The 13,843-nt window shown below is 35.7% G+C and overlaps 1 protein-coding gene across 2 annotated transcripts; it reads left to right on the top strand.

Moving 5' to 3' along the window:
• Nucleotides 1–363: 363 nt before the first annotated feature.
• Nucleotides 364–13,034, top strand: LOC111632127 (transmembrane protein 47-like). Of its 2 annotated transcripts, XM_023376496.1 has the most exons (5): nucleotides 364–520; nucleotides 5,784–5,850; nucleotides 9,675–9,861; nucleotides 9,930–10,079; nucleotides 12,199–13,034. In XM_023376496.1, exons 2-5 carry the CDS (start codon nucleotides 5,797–5,799, stop codon nucleotides 12,423–12,425), a joined length of 618 nt encoding a protein of 205 aa, XP_023232264.1. In that variant the 5' UTR covers nucleotides 364–520; nucleotides 5,784–5,796; the 3' UTR covers nucleotides 12,426–13,034. The 2 variants fall into 2 exon arrangements, with proteins under 2 accessions (XP_023232264.1, XP_023232263.1); XM_023376495.1 differs by lacking the exons at nucleotides 364–520; nucleotides 5,784–5,850 and adding an exon at nucleotides 8,358–9,154.
• The last annotated feature ends 809 nt before the right edge of the window (nucleotides 13,035–13,843 follow it).

The following is a 13,843-nucleotide window of genomic DNA, read 5'->3' on the forward strand; positions in this document are numbered from 1 at the left end:
AAGAGGTGGAGTCGGATATTTACGAATGGATGCTTTTTTTTTCTTCTATTATTAAAAAAAAGGAAACGAAATTCAAACTCCCGGCGCATGCTCGAAAACGCGCAAAAGTGTGCACGACGCGTCACTTCCGTTTTTTTTTTCTTTCTCGTCTTAATTACTTTTTTTTAAACGCGTAAATTTTCGTATTTTTTTTTTTTTTTTAAGAAAACCGAAATTGATTAATTCCTAAAAGAGTTCGGCAGGGGGCGCGATTAACTACTATAGCAAACAATATTAATAATAGTAATAATAATAATAATAATAATAACGCGTCGTTTCTAATACCGCATTCCTGAGATTCCGTCTTGTGCGCAGGCGTGTTGCCTTAGCGACGACGGCTGCGTATAGGTTAGAGTCACAAACAATCACTTTTAGGCTTATCGTGATGTAGATTTCGTATAATTCGGATAATTTTTTTCGTGTTTCGCTCTCGAAACGTTTCACGAATTGACCTTTTAATACGTCATTTAGCGAATAAACGGTAAGTTTTAATCGTTATTTACGGGCATTTATAATTATTTTCCCCCTTCCTTCCCTCCCTCTCCCCCTTCTATACATTTCAATACCTTAAATACGTTTAATGAGGTTAATTGTAATCGAAGCGCGTAGGAAATGAAACTACATTAGTGCGCGTTACACATCAAAACGGCAATTAAATAAAGGCAAACGCGTATTAAAATTGCTAAATCGATTACAAATCTGTTGTGTGTTTGCTTGATTTATCTATATTTAAGTTAATTCTAATTAAAAATACGGTAAATAACGCGTAAATTATTATATATATACGAAGTACAGGATTATATAAACAACTTATTATATTATTTAAAGCGATGGTTAAGTGTTTAATCTGCATTCCTGATAGCTTACGTCATTGATAAAGTAATAAAACGTTAATGCATTCGTTTAAAAATATCCCACTTACGTGTATTTTTGGATAATATTCGGCGTGAACGTTGAATATAAGACTTAAAAAAATAATACAAAGTCGACCCCCCTATAACACTGTAGATAATTCCGTTTTATATGAATTCCGTGTTGTACGAGTCACTTAGATTTTACAAATACGTGTGGCGGGCTGTGAACGGCTGACGTATTTGTAAAATCTAAGTGACTCGTACAACACGGAATTCATATAAAACGGAATTATCAACAGTGTTATAGGGGGGGGTCGACTTTGTAATGGATATAACGACAATCGTGGTGGTTAATTTTAATAAATGGAGGAGAAGGGGAAAAAAAAATGAATCTAACTGTTCTGTGGTTATCTCTGTATATTTAGTAACAAGAAGTGTATGGGATAATTTTAAAATGGAAGGAGTTTAATGTAGTGTAGTGTTTAAATGCAATAAATGTTAAATAATTAATAAAGCGGGGAATCCGGTCGGCGAGAACAAATATGTAATGTGCGGTTAATTGTATTTTTATTACGATCAATAATTATGTTGAATTTTTGTAAATTCTGAAAGAAATTCTTCCTGTTTTTAATTTAGGAATAACCGTTAGCATTTATGGATGTAATTATATATAGAAAGAAGCTTAGTAATGTTTTTATTTTAAGCTTTGCAATGAAACAGGTGAATTAATTGTACAAAATAATAGAACCTTCTCTCCTCCAGTTTGTATATGTATGTACTTTGTGTAGTGTGTTTGTGTGTGTGTGTATATATATGCATGCACATACATACAAAAAAAATACACAAACACTATATATGAATTCATTGAAGCGTATAATAACTATAAAGATTTGCCGGCTTCCTTTTACGCTTCAGTTGTTTTTATCATGGTATACGATGATTCTTATTCATTAAATATATATCAAACGGAGCGTAGAAAATTTTGTTATTGTTTTCTTTCAACAAATCAGATAGTTTGTAAGTAGTAATAATTACATAAAATTAATTTTCTTTATTAGTATTTGAAAGAAGTTTCCCAATTTAACCGAAGTCCGATTTAAATTTTAATGTTTCCTTCTAATTTTGAATGATTAAACGTTGGAATAAAAAATTTAAACATTGGATTGCTAAAGTTAACGTTTTCTTTTTCTTTTTTGCTCGCCTTAATGCTAAAACTTTAATAAACTTTTGCTTAATATTGTATGAATATCAAATTGTGTGCCAAATTTTTTAAATATGCAATTTGTTACTTATTTTTGATCCCTTTCCGTATAAAAGTGAATACGGAAAAGAATATTTTCTCGGATTTTCAATCCGTGCCATTAAATTTGTGTTTACCCTGACCGAAATTTGGTCCTTTATGTTTCGAAATGATTTACCATTAATGATAAATTAGTAGAGCTGTTTTTATGTACAGTATTATTGCAGATAATCACTGCATTTAAATCATCATCTTTTTTTTTATATAATACTTTTATAATTAGTAAATCTGGATAAGATAATTAGCTTAGTTCAAGTAAGAAAGCAGCCAAAGAAAAGTGTGTGTTAATGTGCAGCTGCACTAGCAATTGATGTTTGAAGAGAGAAAAACTATTGGTAGCTTGCCAATAATAATAATAATAATAATTTTTTTAAGGTCCATTTTCGATTTTATTTTTAGCCCTGGGATGACAAAAACAAAAGATTGCATTTATAAATTTGAATTTGAGAATTTAAGTTTAAAAATCCTCAAAATTTAATAAGCAATTTTAAGGAAAATGATGTTAAAATTGTTTAGATCCTTTATTATTGTTTGGTATGTATAGCTTTATATCTTGGTCTTAATGTTCTACTTCATGTTTTGTATTTTGTATAGACAAAATTTTGATACACATCTTAGTGGCCAGAAATTTTTCCAAATGTACAAAGCTTGAAGATAAATAATTAGATAAAAATTTAGTGATGTAATTCATTTTTTTTTTAATACAGAGAAACCGTCCCTTCATTGAGGGTATAAGATTACATATCTCAATTACTTTTATGATTATATTTTGTGGAATTTTTCACTCACTCCCAGGGAGGGGCAATTTTTCCATTTTCCTCTTCCACAGATGCCCACGTGCATCTTCAAAGTCTCTATTTTGGTGGTATTATTGAACAAATAAGATCAAACGGTCGAGATCTCTGATTCGAATCTGAGTAAGAATGTTTCAAATTTCTAACGGATGGTAGAACCCCGGTAAAATTACACATCCGGCCAAACCCGTAACGGACACGTCAATGCTCACAAAGCAGATTTCAACGGATTACTTTCTTATATTTGTTTCATACTTTCTTGATATTAAAAAGTATATTTTAAAATATTACTATTTCTTCCAATACGTAAACCTTTACTTTTGTAACGAGTACTTTTTCATCCGAGTACGAGAATAACTTAATATCTGAATTACTATTTATCATTATTTTGTAAAATAATCATTTTACAAATGCTATTTATGCTATTACATGCAGTCAAGATTTGCTTTTTTAGAAAATCATGATCATAAATAAAAATCATCTGCTTCTTCTATTTGATGGTAATGTTGCAGGAGAATTGATTTTTCACATTACGAGTCACAATTGTTTTCATTTATTTAAGAATATCAGTTTAGATTTTTTAAAAAATCCATAAACCTTCCACTTACGATATTACTTGATTACGGCGCAAATGAAAAAAAAAAAAAGGTAGGCCTAAATAATTTTCTCTAAAGAAAAAAATTAATGTTAGCAGTATAAGTTGTATAAAATTTTATTTCTTCGTAGTCGTTTCCCTTCTCTTACTGAGTAGCAATAAATAGTGTGCGGAGATATTTATCAAATGAAATAAATCATCTCATATCTTTCTAAATATAAATATTTTTTAGGTGAATTCCACAAACTTTCATTTTTATATCTAATATTTTTGAAGCGCTATGGCTTCATCTACGGGAGAATAAAGTACTCCGGTTAAAAATCAATGACGGTTACTTTCCGAAGATGAAGGAAAAGTAATTTGAAAAATTGTTAAAAATAAATAAAAGAGTTGCCCCTTTATTTAAAAATGATCACTTTTATCCACTTATTTTTGTAATTTGAAGAGGTAGAAAAGATTGAATTTGCAAAGAAACTTGTATCATTCTCTGGAAAAAATTATATTTTTACAATTAAAAATTCTTTTAAGAATTAGTTATATATTTTAAACTAAAGATTTTTTTACTTATCACGTACTTCAAGCAATTTTAAGTATCAATTGTTTAGATTCGGGATGTTGCAGCAATGATAACTGCGATAATAATAATCTGTAGCCTATAAAAATTGATCAATACTTTATAATAAAAAAAGAATTCATTAGAGAGATTAGAGTACCGAATAAAAGTGTAGTAACATGCCATCATTTATGGGGTTTCTTTCAAAAACACCTGCAGTAGGAAATCCACAATAGAAAAAAAAATAATAGATTTATAACTAGAGGAATATGTCACTAGCGTTTGATCTCTAGATTTCATCTGTTCAACCCTGTAATTACCAATAATCAATAACTGTTACAGAAAGCAGCAAATGAATGAACAGGTAGAAAAATTGCCAGTAAAATTTTAAAAAAGTCTGTCAGAAACTGGCCATAGAAGTATTCATTATAAGCTGTTAAAGCTTGATCTCAATTTTTTTATTAAATCAGTTTTTGAAATGATTAAACTGGTCCAGTAAATCAGTACATGTGGCAGCTTTGACCCGCTGCATAGTGTATGGTTGATATTCTTATATTGTAGATAGCAAAATCTGCCGTTTTTACATTCTCGGATAATCTCAAAAAATCTGCTAGTCTTCAATTTGTTAAAATTTCTCTCTCTCGAGAAATAATCAGATATGGCAACTTGCCACAGCCTCTAACTCTGCACTGGCGTGCGGTATCGTCGGAATTTACAAAACACACGGTTCAAACTGAGTAAATGCACGTAGAAAATTGACTTTCTGGCGCACGAATCCGCAAATCGGTGTGCCACCCCGTACAAATACTTGTGCGCATTTAGTTTCTGCAAAGATGGTATAGAATTTTGCTATATTGTACTTTGCTTGTTATGCTAGGAATTTAAAAACTAACACGATCCAGAAGTAAGTTTAAAATTCTATTAAATGTTTAAATATTTATATGATGTGTTATTCCGAATTCAATTTTGCATTCATTTTCATTTCAACCATTAAAATATTTAATCTGTTCCAAATGCCATTTTAGATTAACATTATTTTGCCTGTTCTTTTTACCTTTTACAAAGAATCATTAAATATATAATGATTTTTCTAACATAAATGAAGTGCAAAAAATATAGAAATAATTAATATAATTTTGAAAATAGAAATAAAATGCTTTCTTTCAGAAAAAAAAAAATTAAACTTTAAATTTTTTATTCCCATTTCTACCGTAATGTGTTTTTCACTAAGTTTATTTTCCCGTATTAAATATTTACTTGTCATTTTTCCCATTATGCTATACAGAGAATATATATGCATTTAACCATGTAACAAATTCAAAAATTAATAACAGGATGGAAAAAAGTAAATTAATTTGTACATTTGTATTGTCTAATTCCTTTTTAATACTACTATATTATCTACCATATATTATCTACCATACAATCTCTAATCTGGAGATCTCAGATCTAGTCTTTGCAGGAGGCAAAAAGTTCCAGGTGGTCCATCATTTAAAAATACATTGGAGTAAACGGCACAAAACTGGGGACCACGTTTACTAGTTTTTATTCAAATTACAGACACCAAACTATAGAATACATTACTATTATCTTAATTTATCTTATCCAAATTGTCTTACCATTTTCAAACTATGGAAATTTTATTTAGGAATAGATTGCAAATGGTTGCGCCAACGACTACTATAGAGACCGTAACGGTAGTGAGGCCATTAAAGGTAAGCGATTAAATTTTTGCAGTAAGTTTACATTGTTTATTTTATTAATATTTAGTCCATTGATTAATCTAAACAAAAAGAATATTTTAAGTTAAATATTTCATAAATTAATTTCTTTTTTTGTTTAGATTGAGTAAAGGAGTCAAATACAAATTATTAACTTATTCATTATTATTATTATTAGATACTTAATTTACTAATGATTGGATATCAATTACATTTTAAATGGCATTACGTTAATTAATGTTTGGATAGTTCTTCCCAAATGGCATCATTATTGCTACAATTAATAATAGGAAAATAATAATAATGCCATTCGAGTCTCGGTACATCATAGACTTTAATCAGTATAATTAACAAATAAATTATTTGTTACCAATTTATATAATTATACTAAAGCGTAATTTTCCAAACCTCCACTGGGGTCAAAAAAACAAAAAGGCAGTCTTCTCAATGGGGAACTGCAACGTTAACGTGCAATATGCAATATCCTCTATAAGCCAAACTGTAAGTGCTTGCAAGGTCTGTCCGGTCACTCAAAAAAATTCAGATACAAGCGATCAAATATTTAGAAAAACACAACATGCACATTTTGATCGAAGTATAATTAATGACCCCTCTTTGGAATTTAGTATAATTTAAGAAAAAATACACTTATGTAGGCGATACGGGATGATAAAATTATAGAATGTTAAAATTTTACAGGTCTCTGTTTCAATTCTTCTAATAAATCACAGAATTATTAGCAGTATTATAGAATCCACAACAATTAAAACATTACTAACATCTTAATAGGTGAACAATGTAATGAAAACGGACAAGTACAAAATTACAATACCTAATGAATTGTTATAAAATAGAAAAGGTAGTCTGTTGTTTGCTTAAATTGCATTGAGAAATTAAAAAAGAAAGAAATGTCAATTAGTTTACTGGACTATGGAAAATGGATATAAGTTTTAACTGAGAATTTTATCCTGTAAAATTTAATGATTCAAGGGAGCCATTTTTTAATATTTTTCTGGTGTCATTTTCAAACTTACTGCCCATTCTAATTTTCCAAGTTTTGGCTTGCAAAATATAAATATGATTTGATTCATAAATATCTATAAGGACAGATTTATAGGGAATTATAGGGATGATTTTTTTAATAGTTTATGTAAGGTTAACCAAAAATATACAAAGTTTTTGAACACATTGTGAGAAAAACTAAATACCTTAGTTGGCATTATTTTAGAAAACATGCCTTGGACATTTTATATCATAGATATGTCTATGTTTGGGAGGTAGTGTTACAGAGTTAATTGAAACTTCTTTCTTACAAAATATAATAGGCCTATACACCATTTACAGGAAAAAAAAAAGGTATCAGTAATTCCAAACTAGTCCAAAATTCACACACACACAATTGTTTTTGATTTGTGCAAAGTTGTGTATAAGCTTCTTCAGTTCTGCTATACAAAAACAGTATTATATATAAATAGGGTCACAGGCATTTTAAAAATTTTCTGTGGTGTGTGTGTCTGTGGGGGTGGATCACCATCGGTACAATCTACTTGATCCCTAGAAAACCACGGACTGGGCTTGATAAATCGAGGTGGTCTTTCCCGTAAAACTTTTCGAAGACTTGGAAAACTCCACTGACTAGCTTAAGTTTGGCTAAATTAATCTATCTTAGGAAATCCGTTCCTAAGAGGAAATTCGGAGTGGCAAAACAAAGCGACGAAACAGATACTCATTTTAGCGAAGCGAACGAATAAAAGGTTGGAATTTCATTACTTCATTTGACCGGAGAAGGAAGAACGGCATCCACTCGAGGACTATAAAGTCCTCCGAGTGATGGACGATTTGGGAATGGCTTAATTAAACATTAGTCCCAACGCCGTCCGGCAGTAAATATTTTCCAAAACTTATCGAGGTGGGCAGATAAAGATCCGAGTGAAAATCTTTGCGGAGGAGAAGGAGGAGGAAGCGGAAATGCCGGAAACGATCGATTCTGGGCGAGATGTCTTTTTTTTAAAGTGGAAAGCGATTTCTGTTCTTTAAGATGAGTTTAATTTAATGATCGCGGTTTCTTTTTCGTCTCAGGTCGAGGAACCGAAAATCCTTCGGTGGCCCATCGATTGTCGAGGGATGAGTACCCACGGGAATAGTCGAGTGGAGGCGGAACGATCCAGAGTCCGAACGATTCGGCCGCCATTTTTTCCCCTTTAATTCGTTTTCCTGCCCCGGCACCACCTTTCGGAATTTTGTCAAAAATCGACCAAATCGCCTCCCCGATAATCGTTGGCGTTAGACGGAAGCGCGGCGGGGAAATTTCCCCAAACCCATCCGGGAATATTCGGTTGGGGGGATTTACTTAAATCGATTTCTCTTCGATTATCGACCGGGAAAATTATTCGACGGCTTTATTAAAAATTTTATTTTATTTTTGGGAGGAAAAATCACAAACGATGTGGGGTCACCTGGCGGAGAATTACGCTATTATTTTTAATATAAGCTTTATCGATTTTCTTCTTAGCTAATGAAGAATATTCGGAAAGAAGCGCTCCGAGCAGAAAATTTAATAAGGGAAAGCTTTTTTTCCCCCCTCCTCTCCTCTTTATTATTGTTATTAAACGTTAAACGGACTGCGTTTTATTTAATTTTTAGCCGGCCTCCGCGCCCCGCTTCGAATTTGGCGAGCGGACGGAACGAGTTTTATTAACGTCCGAGCGCCGATCGATAAATCATCATTAAAAGATTAAAGCCAAATAAAGTCTCGAGGGGGGAAGGGAGCAGTTTCGTACGGCGGCCGTCAATCTCCATCGATCGCAGACGAAACGGATTAAGAAGTCGTTCGTCGCCTTCACCGAATTACGGATTAAAGCGTTTTTCCGCCTCCCCCCCTCCGCTCCGGAACGTCGACGGATGCTCTCTAATTGCAGACCTCCCTTCCGGCGGGATGCCAATTGGCGCGCGTTGTCGGATTGCCGGGAGGATGCGTTTTACCATTCTGTTTATCCGGACCGAAGTGCCGGCCGGCCTTCTACCGGGTCGGAGGTTTTCCGGGGGGGGCGGGAATTTCTCCGGTCGGAAATGGAAGTTCCGCTAGATGGTGCTAAGCGAGCGAGTCACGTGAGAAGTTATCGACTTGTACCTCCTGGATATACTACACTGGCCGTCGGGATAGGATGCCGGAATGTCGCGGGCGGCATCGTCGCGCCAGCTAAAGCGCGTACCGCACGTATACGTGGCGGAATATGACGCGGAGACCACCAAGTGCTGCTGCCTGTCTCGGATTCCGTGGGAGAGCGAATTGGTCCAGGTAGGAACGGCCCGTCACGCTTCACCTTCCGGACAAAGTTCGTTTCCCCCTTCCGTCCCCTCCTCCTCCTCCTTCCGTTACCTGTCGGAAAAGAACGTGGTTCCGTAACGTCACGTCCGATGTACGTTTTGGACGGATGCCAAGATAACCGCGCGCGCTCTGTTATTTTTTCCGCGACGGGAAACTCGCCGATGACGTCGATGGACTATATCTCTTTGCAGAAAATCGGAAACGAGGCCGTCCGAACGACGGGCGCGTACCGTTTGTCCGCGCGGCCCTTTTCTTAAGAGGGAGAACTTACGACGAATTTTTTTCCGGTATCCGGGACGTAATTTCACAACAGGTGAAGCGATTTCGATCGATCGGACAGCGGCCGAGGGCGCGTATCGATCGAGTGGTCGAGGCGCCGACGTGGTAACCCTTTGACCTTCTTGGCAGGGTACACGGACGTCCGACATAGAAACACAAATTTAAAAAAAAAACGCAGATTCGGCTGCACGTTTCTCTTGTGTCTTTGCAGGTGATCGCATTCATATGCGGGCTGATAGTAATCCTGTTAATGATCCTGTGTCTGGCTTCGTCCAATTGGCTGACGTCCGACAAATTCCGACAGGGTCTATGGGAACAATGCATCGAGCAAGACGCTCCTCAGCCTCTACCGTTCGGCGTGGACTACCGGACGGGATGCTACCGAGTTCGACAGCAAGGTGAGCACCCGGCCACCGCCCCCGATTCCGTTAGACGTCTCCTTTACACCGTTCTTTTTTCTTGCCAGGTTACATCCAGGCGGCGGCGGCTCTGAGCGTCATGACCCTGTTGTTCGACATCGCCGCCACGGTCATGACGGGTTGCGGTCTATGCAGCAAAGATCCCACCAGGAAATACCGTCTCTATCGATACGCACTCTACGTCATGCTGACGGGACGTGAGTATTATTATTATTATTTTCTCTGTTAACGAAGAGGTTGCCTGGAAGAAATACAATTCGTTTTTCGAATCTTCTATTAGCGTAGTTTTTCTGCACGGTCTCCTTTTGAATTTTATACTCTCCTTACGGCAGCCTCTGCTCCTCCAACTTCTACTTTTAACGGAAGTGTTTTTTTTTTGCGACCGGACGAAAAAGTGACCGAGAAAGTGTCTGCAGCGGGTTATTGCCCGTCGAGACGCCGTGAAAACCCTTTTTCGACGGAAAACGTGCAAGCCAATTCTGACGCCACCGTTGCATCTTTCCGAAAAGGAAAACCCACGGTTGGTCTCGAGTCTCGGGCTACCGACTTCTCTTAAACGTGACGACTTTGAAGTTGTAGATATGTAAGCACCGAATGAACAAAGGAATCGCCACGCCTTATTCCTGGCAATCTCGTATTTCGTACTAACAAATTGAATGAAAAAAAGATGCTTAGAAATTACATAAATTGGAATATTTTCGAATCTAACAACTCGATATCGACCAATCCCTTATTTAGAAGTTCTAATCGGTTGTGTTAAATTCGGATTTGATATTTTCAGTGAAAATATATATATATATATATATATACACACAGGGTTTTTCTAGAGTGACACCAGAAGAGATGGTGCAGAGCTCGTAGACAAAGCATTGGGAGCAGGCGTGTGGGTCGTAAGGTGCCGGCTTAGGGTCTGCAATGACGCCAAACGGAAAATTCGTTCACCCGGGCCAATCTCTTGACTAATGTGGTCCAGCCCCGTGGTCCGTAACTTGCAGCTAAGCTAAGTACAGTCGACCCCCCTATAATTAAGGTCCCTATAATTACGATTCCTATGAAACTACGAAAAAATATACGTATTTTGGAAATGTTGAGTCGGATTAGTGTAGAATCGATTAATTTTATGGAAGAAAACCTTTCAATCAGCCGTAGTCCGTAAACTTGACACGTGTCGGGCTGTAATTGGAACGACTTGTAAGAAATCGGATTCCTAATAAATTGGAACGTATCTATATCTTATAGGGGGGTCGACTGTATGCTGTGAAGATCGAATCCGTTTTACTTAATAGGCAGAACATTTATTTAAATAAAATTAAACTGGTAAACGTGATAGTGGAAAAAAATCTAGCAACGAGAGTTGCGTAACTTTCCCGTCTGTTGAGTTTTTATTTTAAAAACTTTTACAATATTAAGCAAAAAATAAAATTGCCTGTGGCACCATCTATTATCAGATTTTGTTAAAAACTATAGTTTCTTTTCTAATTACTATAAAATGGCAAAAAGTCTAATTTTAAGGTAGTGGTCAGTTTCATAAAAAAAAAAAAAGTGTAAATGTTAATAACGAATAAAATCTTCATTAAGTCACAATCTTCTCGAGATGGTGGGGAGATACACGACGCCCCTCTATGACACTGATTCCCCCTCGCATACAAGTCTTCGTGCCAAATTTCGTTTCTTAATCTTTACCCCGTCCCGAGATATTAAGCGAAATAGACGCCAACACACATGCATCCTCGGAATTTTCTTTTGCCGTTTATTTTTTTTATTATTTTGTTGGATTCGGGTGATGTCAAAACGTGGAATTTGCAAAAAACTTGGAGGGTCAAATTTGACACGATTCCCATACTTTCCCTCGTTACGTATCGGGGAAAGTAAAACAAAAACTTACAATAAAAAGACTATAGTGTGTCGTGTTTTTGTCATCGTCCTGGCAGCATATCGGTTAAATACAGAACTATGTGGCCGGGCCTAGTCCGTAACTAATCGAACCGGGATGTTACGGACTAACTGATAACTCGACGTAACCGGGGGATGGCTAATTGTACACACTCGTCGCACCTCGTAGGTTAAGTGACGAAACGGAGTTTATTAATATTGGAAATGAATTTCGTATTCCCTGGTTGATCCAAGTGGCAAACAGATTAATATAAACATAGTATCGTATAGTACGAGAGTAACTCGAGTAACTTTTGCAATTAATTTCCGTTTGATGGTATCGTAGACCCAAAGCTATACCCAGAAATGTATTTCGGGCGAACTTTCCCCATATTGAATTTAGTATCACAAATACTAACGACGCCATTTTTTTTTTCTTTTCAGTGATATGTATACTGATCGCCTTAGTCATCTATCCTGCGTGTTTTGCAAACGAGATCGACAACAGCAATCGCCAGGTGTGGGAGTTCGGATGGGCCTACGGAGTGGGCTGGGGAGCGGCGATATTTCTGTCGGGTGCCATTCTCCTACTACTCTGCGATAAAGAGACCGAAGAGATATACTACAAAGAGCGAACCATCATGGGAAACGGTAACACTTCGAAAGCATAAAAAGTTGTCCGCTGCGTCTGTACATAACTTCGTGTACATTATCCATCCACTCATGACTAAAATAGGATGCCGCCACGGTAACTGTCTCGGACGCCGGAGTACCCGTCCGTCAAAACCTTACCTAACGTTTGCCATCAGTATTATGTCTATATTTACCGATAAGTGTTGATTTCCCATTAAGACGTAATTCGTATTTCCTACCATACATTTATACCGGGAGCCAGACGACCGGTCTTCGAATCCGGACGCCTCCGGTTCGAACTTTTTAAAAAAAAAAACAGATTTATCCTTTAAGAACCGCACGATCGGCCGGGATATATATATATACATACATACATATATATTAATTAAAAACGTACCTTGGCCAGCACGGTTAGTTATGCAGCAATATATAATAATTCCCACAATTATTTCGTGACTCCTAAGTACGGCAAACGCTACGATTCGATAGAATTCCTACACAAAGCACACTCTCTCTGTTCCATTTCCGCTTCACATTCTTCACATCATCATTTTTGTAAATAGAATAAGCAAAGCTGTATATTTTACTGTCAAATTAAAAAAAAAAAAAAGAAGTTATATCGAGAAGCAGAAAAGTAAAAAAAAAATTAATAATCTGCTTATGAAAATTTTGATATGTATATTAGTAAGCTTCTTTTTTTTTTTTTGCATATTTTTAAAATATGCCCTTAGTTTTCGCTTTTGCATAACTCAGGTGAATATAAAAAGATGCAGGACAGACACACATACAAACGCCGTCTTGTGTCAACTAGTCAGATGCTTCCTACAACCAAGCAATTTTTTTTATTTTTATTTTGCTTAATGTATATCGCCCTTAGATTTGACCCGGAAGACGTTGCGTTTCACTTCCGTCGGTTCCGAATTCTCTCTCTACCCTTAACGAACGAACGAATCGTTAAGTTTATCGCTATGGCGTACGTCTATGCTTTTCGAACACAGAATATGCACTTTTGTAGGACACTTTCTATTAATCCGACTTACATTGCAAAAGAAAAAAAACTGCATAAATGAGGATATAAAAACCTTGCTTAAAGCCTTAAACGAACACACACACGATATGCAATTTTTTATATTTGTGCGTTATTTCCTTTCTCTTCCGAATTTCTTCCCTAGAAAACGATGCTATTTTAGAAAGCATTTTTTGCTATTTTATCGATTAAAAAAATGGTGATTGGCTGTTAGAATAGTCGAACATTTTTTGTGATATTTATATCGTCGCACGATTTTTTGATTTCGATCGTACGACCGGGTGCGATTTTGTTTTCGTTTTTTTTTTTTTTTTTATCGTTGAGTCACGTAATCGTTCTGGTTGTTTTAGTTACGTGGAAGATGTATCGGCATGTATTTGGTAGTGTGCTACTATGCATCAAAGATATAAATAAACTGCTTCTTGCAAA

Source organism: Centruroides sculpturatus, unplaced genomic scaffold (genome assembly GCF_000671375.1).
Source record: "Centruroides sculpturatus isolate CEXI.00-Female unplaced genomic scaffold, Cexi_2.0 scaffold711, whole genome shotgun sequence".
Taxonomy (NCBI): Eukaryota; Metazoa; Arthropoda; class Arachnida; order Scorpiones; family Buthidae; genus Centruroides; species Centruroides sculpturatus.